This window comes from Aspergillus tanneri, assembly GCF_003426965.1.
Source record: "Aspergillus tanneri strain NIH1004 chromosome Unknown AapTan_4_pilon_pilon_pilon, whole genome shotgun sequence".
Taxonomy (NCBI): Eukaryota; Fungi; Ascomycota; class Eurotiomycetes; order Eurotiales; family Aspergillaceae; genus Aspergillus; species Aspergillus tanneri.
In genome coordinates, this window is record NW_022984631.1 from 1027198 (window position 1) to 1045889 (window position 18692).

The 18692-nt window shown below is 45.4% G+C and overlaps 5 protein-coding genes across 5 annotated transcripts; 1 reads left to right on the forward strand and 4 right to left on the reverse strand.

Moving 5' to 3' along the window:
* Positions 1–1684: 1684 nt before the first annotated feature.
* On the reverse strand, positions 1685–2431 carry ATNIH1004_005542 (uncharacterized protein; the record flags this gene model as incomplete). The annotated part of the gene is made up of 3 exons (XM_033570196.1): positions 1685–2031; positions 2174–2214; positions 2376–2431. The coding sequence occupies 3 exons, from the start codon at positions 2429–2431 to the stop codon at positions 1685–1687; spliced, it is 444 nt and encodes a 147-aa protein (XP_033426228.1).
* Positions 2432–3781: 1350 nt separating this feature from the next.
* ATNIH1004_005543 (uncharacterized protein) lies at positions 3782–6086 on the forward strand (the record flags this gene model as incomplete). Its single annotated transcript, XM_033570197.1, has 10 exons — positions 3782–3913; positions 3978–4354; positions 4406–4662; positions 4713–5084; positions 5143–5300; positions 5346–5440; positions 5489–5622; positions 5670–5729; positions 5779–5871; positions 5932–6086. 10 exons carry the CDS (start codon positions 3782–3784, stop codon positions 6084–6086), a joined length of 1833 nt encoding a protein of 610 aa, XP_033426229.1.
* Positions 6087–6417: 331 nt separating this feature from the next.
* Positions 6418–7705, reverse strand: ATNIH1004_005544 (uncharacterized protein; the record flags this gene model as incomplete). Its single annotated transcript, XM_033570198.1, has 6 exons — positions 6418–6909; positions 6974–7211; positions 7261–7336; positions 7386–7413; positions 7466–7502; positions 7581–7705. 6 exons carry the CDS (start codon positions 7703–7705, stop codon positions 6418–6420), a joined length of 996 nt encoding a protein of 331 aa, XP_033426230.1.
* A 5466-nt stretch (positions 7706–13171) lies between these two features.
* On the reverse strand, positions 13172–14155 carry ATNIH1004_005545 (DUF3425 domain-containing protein; the record flags this gene model as incomplete). The annotated part of the gene is made up of 2 exons (XM_033570199.1): positions 13172–13923; positions 13990–14155. The coding sequence occupies 2 exons, from the start codon at positions 14153–14155 to the stop codon at positions 13172–13174; spliced, it is 918 nt and encodes a 305-aa protein (XP_033426231.1).
* Positions 14156–15336: 1181 nt separating this feature from the next.
* ATNIH1004_005546 (putative sterol glucosyltransferase) lies at positions 15337–18106 on the reverse strand (the record flags this gene model as incomplete). Its single annotated transcript, XM_033570200.1, has 6 exons — positions 15337–15545; positions 15599–16209; positions 16268–16985; positions 17038–17195; positions 17251–17929; positions 17992–18106. The coding sequence occupies 6 exons, from the start codon at positions 18104–18106 to the stop codon at positions 15337–15339; spliced, it is 2490 nt and encodes an 829-aa protein (XP_033426232.1).
* Between the last annotated feature and the right edge of the window lie 586 nt (positions 18107–18692).

The following is an 18692-nucleotide window of genomic DNA, read 5'->3' on the forward strand; positions in this document are numbered from 1 at the left end:
GCACCAGATTAATAAAAAAATGTATTTATAAGTCCCAATAAGAAAATACCTAATGGCTATGCTAAGAAGGGTTTCTGGGATCTCTACGCTTGTCGATGACAGCCTGTAGTCCTGGATCACGAGCTTTTCGTGTAATACTTGGCCCAGACGACCTACCACCTGGAAGGGTGTTCGCTATCCACTCCCTGCTACTTAACCTACTTCCACCTTTTTTTTTTTTTTTTTTTTTTTTTCAGCAGCCCAGAGGCTTCTCATACAGAGTAAGAAAATAAGAAATAAATTCTATTCCCGGGGTAGCTACCACTTTCGGACTTGTTTTGGGGAGTTTAGCGCAAATAGTGCAGAAGCAGTGCTTTACTATTTACTACTTTAAGGGAAAAGGCAATTTGCTTGATCATTCAACTTTAAGACAGTTGGAAGTTAGAGAGAGAGAGAAAAATAATTAGTCTGATAGGTGGTGACTCAAGGAATATTTTAACGTTGGATGATATTTTTCGCTGTCTGTTAGTATTAGAGAGGTGGCCACTCGCTGCTAACGAGACGAATAGTCACCCCAATATCTGGGAATTTCCGGGAGGCGGTATTAAGCTCGATAACAGGCTAAAGTATATAAACAACTTAATTATATATACTGCTGTATAGGAGCGCTGCCAGGAAACACAATTATATGTTTCCAACTTTATCGATGCTATTAAGGAGCAGTGGGTTAAAAAAAAGAAGCAGGTGCGAAAGATTTTATTTATTATAGATATTTATAAAAGCAAAAACCTCCAAAGGCTTTGGACAAAGGTGGTGCTTAATCCTGCTGAACACCAAGCATTTATATGGGCGAAGCGAGCTGAGGTGGAGGATATGGATAAGGATATATTTTATCCAAAACAAAAGAGCACTATACTGGATTCTTTTAAGTTCACTGGCTCTGTGCTTTGATAAATGCTATTTTATGTGGGTTATGTGTGATTTGTTCTTATCTTCTATTCCTTTCCTCCAGGTCAATTAATTGCCACAGATTGGTTTTATTGACAAGACCATACCTACAACCTACCTGACCCGTAACCTAACACTAAAAGATATACCCCTAGCGTCAGAACCGATGACGGGCAGCAGGTCAACATTGGATATGGTGAACGACGTATGATATTCTAACCAGCTTAGTGTGGTAGGTTCGGGGACATGAAGGAGGGAACTGGTTGATACATACTTGACACATAGATCAGGGCCATCGCACGTACATGGATAAAGAGGTCAGGCTATATTTCTAGTTTACATTGCTAATCATCCTTCTAGTGGCAAGGAAGTTCGTAGACGGTATTCAACTGCGAACAAGTGACGGCAAGTTCTCATAAATATGGCTTTGTATTTTTTAACATTAATTTCGCCTAAGGAGGAGACTTCCCCTAAGCAGAGTTTTTTAGCGACTTCTCTATGCTTTTTTCCAGTGTCTTAATCTAAGCAATTTTCTTGTCAGGGCAGTCGCGAGCAATGTATCCTGTTTTTTAGCAGCAAAAACACTTGCCCTTAGATATAAGGTGGCTGTGGTTTTCAGGGTCCATGCTTACTCCACAGGTTGGTGAGGGTGAGCTCTTAGTCTTGACTACAAGGGAGACACAGCTCGTGGTTCCGGTAGTGGTAGAGGTTTGTCGGCGAGCAGACAAGGTGGTGGCACTTGCCCGACTGCAACGCTTTATAATCTTATTAATTTAGTCTGTAAACGGGCACACTCGTCGACGTACTGGTCAAAGTTGACAAGGTTATCGTTAAAGCGGGACATGGTGAGCTCCTGCAGCTTTGTTAGAAGTTGCTGGTAGAGATCCTCCTTCCAATAGTCTTTATCTACACCAGCCTCCACCGCGAGGTAGGGGAAGTTCGAGATAAACATGTAGGACATGTCTCCAGGGGCCATTTTTAAGTTGCTGTACTGTCTGCACTCGTTGGGGGCCTTGTTCGGGTTAGTAAAGAAAGTTTTAGGGTGTTTAAGCATGTCCTCAGTATTGTTATAGGAATCGTGGGCTCCAGGGCGGAGGCGGGGGACTAGGTGGCGTTAGGATCAAGACTTAATGTCAGCAAAGTTGAGACCCTTTACTATGGCCCCTATTCACCTAGCTTACTAGTTACTACCTCTTAGGAAGAGCATACCACACAGTGAGTGACAAAAAAACATATCTTGGCTTACCAGCCAATTTCTCACCACCGACATCGGAATTTATACCTCTCCTAAAAGGTTACAATTAGATGCTTCTAGAAAAATCTGGCTACTCATGGTAAGACTTAAGAGGAACTTTAATTCCGATTAGCATGAGAACCAAGACTGGATTTAACGTCGGTGAGAATAATCAACAGCCACATGAACTCTGAAGAACGTCTAGACCTTGAACCGGTCGAATAGCTGGCAGGGTGCTCGTCCCTTGGCTCCGGGCAGCCAATTGATCATATTGAGAGTTTGAACTAAGAAATGTAAACAAAGAATTTAACTCCGTATAATCTTTAGGTTTCTTCAGCCAGGGGAGCCATTTATTAAGACCCACTAGACGAATTTCTTTGAGAGTTCTACGACCAGTCAGTTAAAGTGGCATTCGAGTACACCGACAATGGCATCAATTTACCACTGAATTTTGCCTACGGCAATTTGATTGTCCTCGATATGAATCCAGCTATTAGCTGTTTTGTACATTTCCGGCTAAGTCTGGCTCCGTGCTTAGAAGAAAGCTAGCCAACGTGCACTGTCCTTATATGGACATCGAAGGATTGAAGAAAGGATGATGGGCTCTAATCCTACGCTAAGAGATCAAAACAGCAGCGAGACCAAAAGGTTCTGGCTAGGAAGTCCGGTCAGACAGCAACGAAACCGAAAATTCCCGCTGACCAACAGGGGTCAGCATAAAGGCCCTTCACTAGTGCCAACCCTGGCCTATCGCCTTTCGGTAGGGCTTGTCCTGCGACAAATCATATTATACTTACTGGAGCCAACGCAGTTGGTGGCTTTGGTGGCGTCTGTGTTAGGGTTACATGAGACGCCCTACCAGTGTCAGCTCACCGATGGCCATATCCTGTGGTCAGAGAATGGCGTTGACTCAGGACTAATTTCTTGGGAAAATTGTAAGCCGAGGAGTCATTATTCTGTTTTCTGTTTCATTCAGTTCCAATTATGCCCAATCAACTGTCTTCCCGCAACCCAACCACGGCTCGTCCATGGATTTCGGGAGGTGGAGATTCCTTATGGTCCGCCATCATTTTCTTGTCTGGGGAAAATCCAATTCCTACGGGCCGGTGGACCCATTCCCGAACTATAGGAGTACGCTGTTGGCGGAAAACGCAACAAAAGTCTCGATGATTATTACTTAGGCTGAGGCTTATGGAAATCAACTGCGACCGCTGGTGAAGAAGATGGGCTCAGTTTTGCAAGGCGATCTTATTCTTGCTTTCTGAACCAATCATGTCTAAAGTACTGGGTACGGGCACAGTCATCATTCTTATGTCTGGTTCTTATTTTTCTTTGTTTGTACCGTTGGAGTCCCGTAGCGGAGCTTGCCGGGTGCTATGATCCCTCTCTAGTGCTTACAACTCTGAGGCTGTGCAGCGCCCAGCAAAACAGCCAAGGTGGGCTCTTGGCTGTATAAGCGCTGGTGCCTACCCCACGGGGCGTTCCATCATTTTATGCGGTGGAGTAGCCAATCTCATCCCCATGGGGTTTTCTTCAGGATATATCTCGACGGATAGACGCATATAAGAAAACTACGTCGCGTCCTATATCTCCTAGGCTACTACTATATTCCTAGCTACTATGAGGGAAAAGGCACTCTCGGACATTGCCTCTCACAATGAGAACGTGGATGAGGCTACCAAGCCGGGGCTGGCCGACGAGACTGAGCGTCGCCAGTCTATCGCTCTCAACCTCGTTGAGAACCCTCTGACGGTGAGTTGCGCCGAACCCTTGGTCGGTGGTTATATCCAGGATTGACGCGGATTGTTTCACTCAGCGCAAATCTAGGGAACAAGTCGTCCTCGATGCCCGGGCTTTCGCCGAGTCGAACAATATGACCGATGACGCCGAACTTTTTGGTCGGGCCGCTCTGGTCGCCCGTGACCCCCAAGGTTTCGAGGCGGTTACCGAGCTCAGTGACGAGGAGCGCACGGCGCTAGCATACGAGAGGGATCACAAATGGCACGGCCCTTTCATGCTCTGGTACTCGATCGCTCTGTGTGCCGTCGGAGCCGCCACACAAGGATGGGATCAGACGGGAGCCAACGGGGCCAACTTGTCCTTCCCTCAGGAATTTGGTCTTACCGGCCAGGGGAGAGACGAATGGATTGTGGGAATTATCAATTCTATTATTTTCCTAACTGCCGGTCTCATGTGAGTATGCTGATTCCTTCGCCTCTATATCTACGATTAACCTTGACATAGTGGTGCTTTTATCGTCGATCCGCTTAACCACTACTTGGGCCGCAGAGGCGAGATTTTCGTCACTGCTTGCTGTCTCACTGCCACCCCAATTGGGTCCGGTTTCGCGAAGTCATGGCAGGGACTGTTCGCTGCGCGATTCGTCATGGGTATCGGTATCGGTGCAAAGAATGCCACGGTCCCCATCTACTCCGCCGAAATGGCTCCGGCTCGAACTCGAGGCGCCCTCGTCATGTTCTGGCAACTTTGGGTTGTAGCGGGTGAGCTGCCTCATCGCTCGTGTCGAGACATGCGCTAATCGTGGCCGTAGGTATCTTCTTGGGCTTCGCCGCCAACGTCATTGTCAAAGACACCGGTGACATCGCTTGGCGTCTGCAATTCGGTTCGGCATTTATCCCGTCGCTCATCCTCGGCGTTGGTATCTACTTCTGCCCCGAGTCCCCTCGCTGGCTCATGAAACACGGTAGATACGCGGAAGGATTCCAATCGATGGTGCGTTTGCGAGCGCATCCCATCATCGCCGCGAGAGACTTCTACTACTCGTACATTATCTACGTGGAGGAACTCAGTATGGCTCGTGGTGCAGGCTACTTCTCCCGTCTGTGGGACTGCTTCGCCGTTCCTCGGATCAGACGAGCCAACTACGGTGCTTCGACTGTCATGATTGCTCAGCAAATGTGCGGTATCAACAGTAAGACTCTTCCCGTCTCGTGATGGTGGTTCAGGCTGATAGTCTGTAGTCATTTCTTTCTATAGCTCATCTATCTTCGAAAAGGTCGGATACTCGGCGACCGAGTCCTTGTACGCGTCTCTTGGCTACGGTGCTATTCAGGTCGTGGCAACTATCCCTACTTTGTTCCTCATCGACACCAAAGGTCGACGAACCCTGACTTTGATTGTGAGTTAATCCCAGCCTTGTACAAGGACATAACTGATCTTGAAGACCTTTCCCCTTATGTGTATCTTCCTGCTAGCCGGCGGTCTCTCTCTTCTGAAAGATGAGGGTAGCCGTGGGTCGCGAATTGGGCCAGTTGTCTTGTACGTACCTTGGGTTTGCACTATGAGTTTACACTGATTACCTACGAGGTTTGTCTACCTGTTTACCATCTGCTACTCGTTGGGCGAAGGACCCGTTGCTTTCCAGTACTCTTCCGAGGTGTTTCCCACCATTCAGCGAGAGCAGGGAATGGCCTGGGCCGTTTGCATCAACAATACATTCGGTGAGTATCACCTCAGTCCCGCGTTCTATCTCTCTAACAAGTCTAAGCCGGTATCCTCGGTTTGACTTTCCCTCGAATGCAAACCGTCATGACTCCTACTGGCGCATGTAAGTAGATACTCGATTCTATCGCGAGGCGATTTGCTAATCCTGTTAGTCGGGTTCTACGCTGGACTGAATATCATCGCTTGGTTTATGATTTTCTGCTTCGTCAGAGAAACCAAGCAGCTCACGCTGGAAGAATTGGATCGTAAGTGAATCAACCCCGCTTTGCCCCGCCCATATAACCATCTACTAATACATACGACAGAGGTCTTCTCGGTCCCAACCAAGAAATTCATACACCACGAATTAACCGTGTGGCTTCCCTGGTTCATCAGGCGACATATCTTCCGACAGAGCATCCCCAAACCACCGGCCATCATCGCGGTGGCCGACAAGTCCATGGGTATTCCAGTCGTGTAAGTTTCTCAAACAAGAAGAGTGAGGAGGCGGGGTGGGGAATGGGACGATTCCTCGTGTTTGAACTTTGTTGAAGCGGGTGAGGTGGGGGCCAAACCCCGCGTTTTGACCACGAAGCAACCACCCAGCTGGTGTATTAGAAGGTCCATATTGACTGGTGTGATGTTATTAATATTCTTTATACGTTTTTGGGTACTATACTTCTTTCTAATCGATGGCTGCTCCTGCACAGTAGATCTGTAATAGAGACCACTCTTTCATGTGTATTTCAAGGTCCAGCTTTTGCATTATGTTAGTTATCATCCAATAACATAGTACTCTATATTCTAGAGTATCAGCCCATAGCCGTAAGTAACTCAACCTCCTCCATTTTCTTCAAATACAATCCTCTGATCTGCTCACAAACCCCCCAGATCCTCCTCCGGTTGACAAGGCCCGGAATAGGGTCATATCCTACATCCGTATGCTGACTCTTCTCTGCAACATCCATAAGAATTTTAGATAATCCAGACTCCAACCTTTGAGATTTAAACGGGATAATATCTCGGACTTCCCAGAACCACGGCATCTCATTTCTTAGTTTTTCTTTCCAAATATTGTCTGGAAGTGCAGTGGTATGCATCGACCATGACGCGGCTTTAAGAGCGAGTATAGAGCCGCTAGGAAGGAGGTTGAATATTTCGTTTCGTAATTCATACGGTAGCCTGTTAAATATGTCCTCTTTAGGACTGCTTTGAGCTTCAGGCTGTGTATCACCCAAGAGGTCTTGAATCAAGTCAAGACGGGTACGTAGCTGCTCGATTCGAACTGGATCCACCACCAAAGCCTAGGAATCACCATTCTAAGCATAAATATCATAAACAAGGGTTGTAGCCCGTATCATATCATACCTCTTCATATCTTCTAGGCCTCCAGACCTGTCCTGGCTCTGGACTCGGACTACCATAATCCAAACCCAATCTAACCCAAGGTGCACAATTCAGATCCTCAAAGACACTACAGAGGATATCTCTGTTTACAGCCTTATCATCCTCGTGCTGTTTAAGGCATCTATGGAGTAATTCCTCGTAACAGGCCCGATGCACAGGGAAAACATTTTTCTTGACATTGTCTGCCCAATCAAAGTACCTATAACATGGATCAGTATGATTGTGAAATAGGTAGGAGAGGAATATACACTGTAAATACAGCCTCGGGCTTTCCCGTACGGTTGTTCGCAAAGTCGTGGATGCGGTCGATGGGGAGATTTGGATCTTTCAAAATCAGATATACTATCTGGAAATATCAATGCAGAGAACCTACCCTCGCCAGGAGAGACGTGTATTTCACCCTAACGTTCACATTAGTTCAACCAATCAATGTTATAGCTAGATGTATCTTACATAGTCCCAATAAAAGCCCACGCCTGTGAAAAATGATCTGTACCTGGCAGTTAATTATTGAACTTCAACAAAAAAAGAAAAAAGAAAAGAAAAGAAAAGAAAAGATGGCACACACTTAGTCGCCCCAGGTGCACTGGGATTCGAACCCAGAGCATGTAACTCGTCCAGCCATTCTAGATTACTGGTATCTCCAATCGCATCAGCGCTGTAGAAACCTGGGTCCGATTCCTCCGGATCCATACTAAGGCCAACACTACTGGTGAAAGTAGAGGCACATATTGCACAATAGATTTCCCATCCCCCCATTATGGTATGCGCTGAATAAACTCTGCTCAGGAGATTTTTACTGTGTATGTTTGGAGAACTTTTGGGGCTAAATATAGATGTTGAGAATAGGCCGATATGTTGGAGGACAAGTAGCAACTCTCTAGTCCGAGTTGGGAGCAGAGGTGCCTGAAGTGGTACTTGGCAAATACGGTGATTTTGCGGGGCCGACACTGTCCAATCGCTTCTTCGTATAATGTATCAGGTGACTTCAACCACAATTAGACAGATCAAGAGGATAACCACTCGACGACCTGTTAACGTGCCGATATTAAGACATCAGATATACTGAACTAGAATTAAAGAGTCGACGACAACAGTATCCTTTCAAGCATCAACCATCAAAATATTCGGAAACTGAGGATCTTTTTCTGCAAGTACTACAGACGTTGAAACATGTCTTTCTTGGTGAACCAAGGCTTTATTTCTTATATTTATAATCCTTAAACCATCCTGTTACTATTTCGAATTGCTTTACTAGAAATAATACACTTCACTCCCTCAGGGGAAGGAAAGGTTATGTAGACATTTCTTCCCTGGTTCCCACCTATTACTTCCCCATCTCTCTACTAAGTATATTATCATCCTCAATCTTCTCCTGTCGTCAATAGATTGAGTCCTAAAGTAGTCAAATCGTGAGCTTTACTAGTTGTTTGAGTTGTTGAGTGTATCCTTGAAGAGGTAGGAAGGGTCTATTAGGGGCACTTAGACTTCGAAGACATTTGCCAGTCACTTTTTGTCTTATCTCTATACAATTTTCACTGCTGACAGATACAGATAGGCATATATCCCTAGGAACAATAAATGATGCAGTACCTTAATGACATGGCAACCAAGAAGAAAGAGCCCTAACGACTCCGTGTTCTACCTCTTTAAATGTGGATTTATTTGAGGTACTTGCATATTTTCGTGCAACTACAATACTACCATCATTCCAGAGCTTGCTGGCTTTATGGGTGTAAAGACAGCGGCATTTGAAATTTGTAATACTCCGTATTACTATGCTAGTGAGTATTTATCTACATATATAGACATATGAACCGAAAGTAATGAGCTAACTTTAGTAAAATAGTACACAGATACTTTCATATACAAGTATGGTGAACAGAAGTTCGGGCTCGGCCTCGCCAGGTGACACCTCCGGTGTCTGGTCTGCAATCCTCAGTCACCATTTTCCAGCAACAGAGAATTTATTCACCATCCAGAGTACCTCTGGAAAGCAGGATATTTTATAAACGTATTGCCTCCGCGGTGGACACTGCGTCAGCACCTCGTCGGTTCCTAATCACACAGTAAAAAAGCTACATAGCAGAAACCTGGAGCTCGGAGTGTGAAAGTGGAAAACGACAACTCCAGATATATCTTGAAAGCTTAGCAGAGAGCATAAGGGACCCAGGAATAAAGGACATGAAAGGCATATTTGTATTGTAGCAATCGGATGACTTGCTACATTCTACAAGTATAATAAAAAGATACACAGAATGATGGAAATGGGTCCTTGAGGCCGAAGGCATGATATTCAGAAGAAGGCAATAAAAGTGGCCGAATACTTGAATGTGATTAAGCAAATACTATTAATAAAACTCCATTGGACTAAAAAGGGCAGCAAGGGCCTAGTTAGCGAAGGCTTCTAAAATATTGACGAACTCAGTGATAAAAATACCTGTATAATTATAGATATGATGGCCCTACACTCTTAGCTCTCACTTCCTTTCTATTACGCTCGTTACATCCGACAAGTCAATATCAAGATATCCCGATTGTGGGGAAATAATATTTCAAAGACGGAAGTCAAATTTAGTAACAGAAGGTAAATAGATCATAGCGACCCTAACATGAAGTATCTCCCACAACATTCTGTATTTCATCCAGTCGCTGAAAGATATAATGGCGTAAACGTAAACCGTCTGACGTTGCCAGTCAAGATCCTCATGCAGGATATCTGTGACTTCGTAGAAAACCTCACGGCGAATCATTGATCGCCAGAAGCTATTGTGAAAGAGTTACCCAAAGATTCCTCCATTAAAGCAACAGTCTCCGGCTCAAGATAACTCCAAATTTTATAAATGATTTCCAATGGAAGATTGTAGACTACTGACTGTTGCTGCTTTCGAAAAGGCCGGATAGTAATCCCTTTCCCCAACTGAAGTCTTCTTGCTACCTGCTCTTGTACTGTTTTAATGGCAGTCGTGACAAACTTGGTTAAAATACGGTCTAATGCAATGGTCAGTGCCAATCTTCATAAAATGCAAGGGAAATATTTGTCTTGCCTTCCAGACGAATAAATAGAGACCTATGTTTGGATACCGGACTTCTCTGTATCTTCGTTGTATAGCATGTAAAACAGCGGTCAGGTCTCTTTCCGCAATATCTCCCAGGGCATCCGAGAGTAGTTGCCGGCAACGAGTATGGATTGGATAGCCTATCCGTTCCCAATCCGGTTTTGAATCTTCCAATGGATCGCAATATTTCGGTCTTATACTGCAATCTCTTTCCTCTGGTGGAGGGGTGCCGATAAGTCCTTCTTCCCGATCCAAAGGTACAGGAAGCGAGGTCCGATTATCATGGTAGTAATATCCAACACCAGAGACATGGCAGGAACTATTCTTCTGGATCAAAATGACTTTGAGGTATTGTTAGCCTTCTGTTTAAAATGTCTTGACAAAGGATATGATTATTTACTCATGCAGTATACACCCCACCATAGTTGGTGATTCTCGCTCCAAAAACTAGGATCCTCTACCTCCTTCGCCGCCTGTATTCCAGATTTTGGCCTTTCAAGCCAGGGCTTAAAATCTTGATCTGTACCCCAACACGAAAGTGGATACCCACATATATAACACGGCGGGTTCTGACGATAACAGGTGTGAACGCGTTTAGAGCTCATCAGCTCCCCTTTGCTCACTGTGTAGTAGTCTGGAATAGTCCTAGAAGGTATGATGTGTCAGGTAAGGAAGAACCAGAAGAATATAAGGAAGAGATGCAGATTTGCACTAAATTTGGGTTGAAAATAGGAGACGTAGATTTGCACTGAATGTAGGTTAAAATGATAAGGAAGAGACGTATATTTACACCAAATGGAGGCTTAAATGGTAAGGAAGAGATGTGGAATTAGATCGAATGTAGGTTGAATAGATGAGATGTGGATTTACACCAAATGTAGGTTAAAATAATAAGGACGAGATGTGAGTTTGAACCAAGATAGAGGTTGAAAAGAAGAGACGTAATTTTGCACCAGATGTAAGTTGAAATGCTAAAAGGTGAAGAGACGAGCTGGGGGGATCAATCCTTAATATAGGTCGTGATTCAGCAGAGTCATACTTACATCGCTTTTTCTGTATCATTGTGATGCACAAGACATTTGCCAATCAACCTCATCTATATCGCCGTTGAAACTTTCCGCATTATAAGACTCACTGAGAATCCTGGGATGCCGTATTCTGACACTAATTGAACTCATCTTCCAGTCTCCTCCCCAGGACACGGCCCATAATTTTGCCTTCAACAAATGAGCAAAATTTCACTGTACTGGTACTGATACAACCTTACTGTTCAACTAGAATCATATACACTAAGGTTGCAGATATTAGCCTCGCCTCGGCAGGCATTGGACATTAGTAGTTTAGACGCCTCCAGGAATTCTCCTGCGTTATCCTGTGCCTGAAAATCAAAGCACCTAGATCCAAAATCCCAGTGATAATAATACAGGCTATACAGGCTCTTTATTATGGCCTCGTAACGCAATGTTTCCTAGCACGTATATTCTTTGTTTACATCAGGCCCATCATCCTACTGGCTGCAGCTGCCCCTCCAAATTGTCGACCTGTCGTCATAGCTATGCCTTCAGGTGTTGGCAAGGGAACTCTATCTCAAAAGCTATTTGACACACACACCCGAACACATTCACATTAATTGTTTCCCACACTACACGGAAGCCCCGAGCTGGTGAAGTTGAAGGCCTAGCCTATTTCTTCGTTCCATTATACATTCTTGTCTATTATTTCCGAAGGTGCGTTTATGGAACACACCTTTTTTGGTGGAAACCAATACGGTACTAGCAAACAGACCATAGCAGACCAGACGGCAAATGGACTAATTGTTCTGAATATTGAAATGCATGGCGTTAAGCAGATGAAGGAGAGCCACTGCATCGATGCGCGCTATATTATTATCAAGCCACCAAGTTTGGAGTCGCCTGAGGCGCGACTGCAGGGCCGTTCACGGAGAAAAAGAAGGGTATCCAGAGGCTGCTTGCTCAGGGTAGGCTTGAGCTTGAATATGCGGAACAAGGTGTCCATGATAAAGTTATTTCAATGATGATCTCGATAAGGCATATTATAAGAAGCTCGAGGAGTTTATATTTGGATGAATATAGGATAGCAAAATCCCATCGATAGTATACATACAGAGCAATGTGCAATAAAATATCGGCATTCTTGTACAAGGACTATCATCTAGCTCCCTAACTACGTCCGCATGGAGTATACTGACCTGAGTCGTACCTATTTTACACTTCCAAAATCCATGACTGTATTTATCTGCTGATCGGGCACGGGCATCCAAGTGACAAGCCAGCCACAATATACATACCAAAGAAGGTCAGAAATACATATCCCGACACTAGCGGTTTGTATCGGGAGAAAGAAGATTTTGTCGCTAATCCGTGTTTTGGAATAATTTTCTGAATAATCTATCCTATACTCAATCATGGTCTTGCATCCCAATGGCATGATTTTGGGAGCATTAAGAAATTACGCTTCGTCTAGATCCCATAGATGATTTAGTGATTGAATGGGATTATTATGCAGATAAGCAAAGTTAGAACTTGTCGCGACGCTCCTCCTTGCTAAACCAGCTTCATTTATTTCTGGTCGAAAGGACGTCTATCTATGTATGATATAGTGGTGCGTCATCGGTCCAACCATGACGCCAAATGTTTTATTCGTCCAATTCCTGATATAGTAGGCTTACGGTTTCTCAAACTGGGTTCAGCATATAAATATGCCTTTAATCTATGCCGAAGAAGCATCATTCCAAATTCTATTATATTTGCCACCTATTGCTATTGTATTCTTTTATAATCCTTAAATTTTTTTTCTAGTATTGAAGTACCGTAATACATACTGTGGACGTCGATACCATACAGATACCAATACACAGCTGACAAATTCATCACGCCCAGAAAATGACCTACCATATAAGCCTTCCCATTGGCAGATCCGCCAACCGCCTTTTTTTAAGCAGCGATTAGCGTGTAAGCAGACCGCATTAGCGCCGGGAATAAGATCTAAGCCGAAATCTCCATTCCTCTCCATCCGTGCTCATCTATCGGCCGAAACCAAGCCATTTTGTAGATTCCTATGTATATACAGTATATATCAGCTACAAGTAACGGAAAATCATCTTCTCTCCTCTTCGTGCCCGCCATCGATTCGTCGCCACCATTAACTCTCCGCACCCTCGCAGCACCCACGGCCACCGTCGTAGAAATTCCTCCGTTACTTCCCAGTTACTAGGATCCGACGGATCACCCCATACCAACAAACTGCAGCTGTCGTTGGACATGTCCCAGAACCCCATTATGTCAATGCATAACTGCTCGTCGTCGAATCCTTCCCCTGCGGCAACTAGATTATCTCGCATCTTGGGATGCGGGAAGAAATCCAGCCAGGGGTGGTGCTCGATACGTCGCTGTAGTTGAGTCGGGCGTAAATTAATCGGTAGGTGTTCATCTTCCACGAAACCGGGTTGCATAGTGGTGAATGGTGAGATGGCATCGTCGTGTAGCCATTCCATATCGTTTTTCATCCCGAGGATGGTCAAGATGGATCCGAAAGCGCGGAACACGTTCATTTTGCTAAGAGTGAGGAGGTGCTCGGCTGTCGGAGATCCGAGGATATAGCTCTGGTAGGCGGTATTACTGAGAGCTTCGAGCAGTTCGGATGCTTGTTCGGGTCTGATGCAGCGTCCGCCAATACTATTTCTTGATGTGACCGTAGATATGCTGGAGGTGGAGTCGGGGTTGGACGATGAGAATGTTTCTTGGGAGGATGAGCTGTTAGGACTGGTTTGCCGCACAATAGCATTGTCGCGTTGGGAGACCAGACCCTGACTTTGAGCCCGTTTTCGCCTTCCTATTTAGAATATCAATATTAGGAGATCTTCATATATTATTTTCTCTGACCAACAGGATCACTAACTGTAAGCGCGCTGGTTCACGCGGTTCTGCCGCCGCCTCCGCTCTTTCGGGTCCGTCAATCCCTTCCAGTCATCGGACTGCAATTGATGTGTGCCGACGCTATCCCGTTCTGGAGTTGTAGGTGCCGAAGCATCGTGCTGCGTGCCGACGGTCAGGTTGTCAGTCATCGTCGCGTCAATAGGTGGATTGCAGTGTCACCGTTGGTGCCAGGAGTAAAGTCTGGGGCGGTGGATGTCTTATGCATAATGCTGACCGGCCGAGTTTGGGTCGGAGTTAAGGCATTGTGGTGTGGCGATCGAGAGTTCGTTTCGGTCCTGTCATTACTTACCATACAAACACTACCCTAATTAGCCTTGACCACGATGGATGGACAATCAAAAATATAAGAGATTATGAGGGTTATTTAGAACCATGGTTTTGCTGATTGCGTGTTCTTGTATGTACAGCCATCATATTGTTAATGAGTATGGATATCTACCTTCGAGGTGCCATCATCATGGACCAAATATGATCATTACTACTGAGGAAGTGGTAAATAAGCTTCCTCTAGAATAATACTTCACTGGCTTTTGCATCAGCAATTATATTTCATGGGAGGAGGTTTAAATCCAAGAATATCGAAGATCGAATGGATAAATCCAACTGTTCATCAGGGAATCTCAGCGATCTACCGTGCCATTAAACCGGAGCCATTTCCTGCCTTCACGACCAGAATCACTCTTTATACTATCCAGCCACTAACAGGAAAATTCCTGACTTCCCCCTACCGGCGTGGCATGTCAGTAGACGGCCACGAACCAGGCCCTAGATTCAAACCTAAGTGTTAGCAGGTAACTTGCATAGCCATCGCTAATAGGCTGTACTTTTACTTGGATGCTCTTGATATCATTCTCGCTATCGCTAGGAATTATATATTGACTGAGGCTGAGCGTACTCTACGGTAGGTATGCCGTTACAGTGCTATGTCCAAGGGCGAGGGAGATGCTTCCGTAGTGGATTCTAGCAGTGATGTGCATTGAATAGGGTATGAGTAAACACTATGCTATGGAGGAAAAGGTCCAAGTATGGTGCGGCCCTAATTGATGAGAAAGGCGATATATTAAAGACCTTTAGTAGATTTGTATATGGGTGGATTAAGTCTGTTCGTGTGCGCCTATTTGAATTGCCAGGCCGCTGGTATTCTTCAATAATGTAAATATCTACCTCTACATAAATGGCATCAATGATATAAGTTAATAGGAAGAAAAGAAAATAGAAATAGAAAAGAAAAAAGCGCTGATATGCCTTCCACGCCTTGATGCAGTTTGGGGCTGAACCGCCTTGCTTGTTTAGATTTGCGCTGACAATGTCACGAACGCCTCTGGGCTTCTCGCTTAAGAATATCAAATGACTGGATCACCGACCCGCGGTCCAGATCATGCCTTACCATATGTCGGACTATATACAATCCTTCTTTGTATCGAGATTTGACGATTTGTTTCCGCGTTTTCGATTTCCTAGCTGTGTGTATGCTCTTACAAAGTCCATGGGCCGGGTACGCCAGAAGACCTAAAGCCGCTACGGATAGATCGATCAGTAATGCTCATAGCTGACACGGCAGAGAAACATACCTGATGGAACCTTTGTCGAAAAACTGATTGTCCCTTTCATAATACCTTTGGCGACTCCAAGAGCCCCGTCTTCTGCACCGCCTTTCCATGACTGAGTCCAAATATCGGTAAAGCCCTCTTTCATACCTTCGGTAAAGTTCTTCCCTCCTGCAATTGCGCCGGACTTCCAGTCTCGGACTGCGTAATCTTTAACATCCTCGCCATATAACCGAGGAATCGCACGTAGACCTTCTGTGGTTGCCAGGGGGATGTCCACCAATACGCCTTTGTAGTAGACTCCGATAGACCGCCCAAGACTTTTAGCCGACGCTGTTATTGCTGCACCACCTTTGCTCCAATTTCTTCTCGAACTACCTGTCTCCGTTTCAGGGCCTATCGAGTTGTGATCTGACGCTGAAGTGTCTTGGAAAGCTCTCAACAGTGTTGGGACACCTGGATCACTGTTCGATCGAGGCCTGCCCGGGCTCGATCGGCTCATCTCCTGATACGGCTTGACGAACATGTCCGCTGTAGCTTTCAAAAAATTTGTACTCGTTTTAATAAGTGCTGAAGTCGTGCCACTGACCGGGTCGTATCTGCGTTTTTGGATAATGATCGAGCGTGCTTCGAACCTAATCGGAATTCCAAATTAATACTTGAACCAAAGTAAACCAATCTTGATATGCTTACAAATGTAGATTCCTCTCCTCAAGCCGCATATGGTCTAACAAAATCTGTGTGGCCATTTTAGAGAGGCGGATAGGCCTTCCAGAAGATTTCTTGTATGCCCACACTGCCGGTTGGTCAGAAAAAATCTGACATCGCATTGTATCCGAGGGCAGGTTGCGGTGGAAAGATTCAACCGCTCGTTGGACACCAGATTCATTCATCATTCTGCGGCAAATATCCTTTGCGGCTTTCAATACTTGTGGTTCGAAACAGTATTGAATTGCGCTGGCAAGGTTGTCCACGGTCAAAGAACGATGTGGAATTGGTATTGGGCCAGCACCCGCTGCTGCAATCATATTGCCCCAGAATGGTTGGTCCCCAAAGAAAGGAACAATCACAGTAGGCTTTCCATATCGCAAGCCACATGCTGTCGTTCCAGCACCACCATGATGTACAACAGCAGAAACGTGCTGGAAAAGCCATTCGTGAGGACAGTCTCCTAGATAAAAAATGTCGCTCGATGAGTGGCCCCCAAGACTACTCCAACCGCGGGATATGATAGCTCGGACTCCGAGGGATCGGACAGTTTGCTCAAGTATGGCTGTGATTCGAGGTGGATTGTGTATTACAATACTGCCAAAGCCAATATAGACCGGCGGTGGTCCCTCCTTTAGAAAAGCGTCAAGTTCAGGAGGGGGGTTATAGTTGGGTGGATCACGGAAAAAGAAGCCGCACACATCTACCAGGTCAGCGTACTATTGAGGAAAATAAAAGTGGAATGAAGAAGCTACCAATATATGACGGCCAATCTTCAGGTTTTGGCAGTAGTGCGGGCGACCAGCAGTATGTGAATGGTACTTTGAGCGTTTGCGCTAGATTCGGTCCTTCGCCAGTAGGAACAGGCTCAAGGTCTATGGTTTCCCTCCATTCATTGATGACGTCTCCAAGGCTATTTTACCGTTAGATCACTAATCAACCCTTTACGCAAGTCGGGAAATACTCACCCCTGCCATGTCATCCATTCAACAATCCCATACGACACCGAGTTCGCGAATTTTGAATTAGTCCCGGAGTATTTCAAATTAGCTAGAGGATGCGGATAGGCGGAGGTTGGGCTCCAAGGCATGGTGAACATCAGGTGTAATGGAATGCCCAAAGCCTGCGCACAGTGTATGTGAGCAAAGCTGGGAGGATTTGCAATGATCGCATCTGCGACAAATGGGGCTTGCGTAGTCGGATCATCTTCTATACATGATTTCCAGCAACCCTCCAGCATCTCTGCCACCATGGCTCGTTTCCGCTGGATATCACCTGCCTTCAGACTCTTCATCTTGGGAATGAGTCCAGGGTTTCTGACCATGTAAGCCATCAACTCGGCAGGGTCTCCACCAATAGGATAAAACTCCAGACCTGATCCTCGGACGAAGGAGTCGAAGATATCATGTGTTGCTAGCCTCACGCGATGGCCGTGCTTCTGTAGTTCGTTTCCCAACGCAATGAACGGTTGCACATCGCCTCGACTTCCGACCACCTGAATAACAATGTTAAGCCGAATCCCAGGGGGTAAAGAGTCTGTATACTCTGGAGGTGGTTGAACTAGATCCTCCTCGCACGGCCATTGGATGAATTTCAGGGCCGCATTGCACGCGCGTGAATCGAGATTCAGCTCAATCCGACCATCATCTGTTCAGTTTAGTCTAGTTCTAGAAGATCATAGGTGGGAAAGAAAGTAACGGAGGCGGTACCTTGGACGAAGTCGGCTCCTTCTGGGGCGACCAAGTCGTACTGAGGTAGAGTCTCCACAGATATACAGTCGGCATCCAACTCTGCAGACTGAAGGCGTCCCTGTGAAGCAGCCATAATGCGGATACGAGATCTAAGGGAAGTGTTGGATTAAAAGTTCTTGGGAGCAGCACATGTTTATAAACCTCTCAACCATGGAACACAAATGGGTCCTTCAGTGACGAATATGCCAGCATTGTTTTTTCTGATCGTTTGCTCGTATTCGCTCCGATACTACTAGTTTCGAGTTATGGGGCCGCTAGCTTAGCCTCTTGGCACCTGGTAGATCACGTGAATGCCACCATTGCAAGTAAATCTTGGTTATACAGATAAATGTGTCCATGAATTATATCATGCTGCTGAGGACATTGCAGGCATTCCTTACCGGTGTTTACTTTGCTCGAAATTTTCCAAAAACCACTCGTGGTAGTATACACTTTAGAAAAGCCAAATGACACAGAAATTGATGCCTGGTGCTGTTTGGCTTCCGCCTTGCTAGAGGCTTGGTTGCTGACTAGGGCTAGTGTAAAGGCTAATAATAGCACTAATGCATACCAGTTAATCACTAGGTAGATATGTATGAGCTAACCCTTCGTATCTCAAAGAAACACACCCACTAGGATCAGATATAGTGGCCTTTTGGTCCAGTGGAAAAGCTAAGATC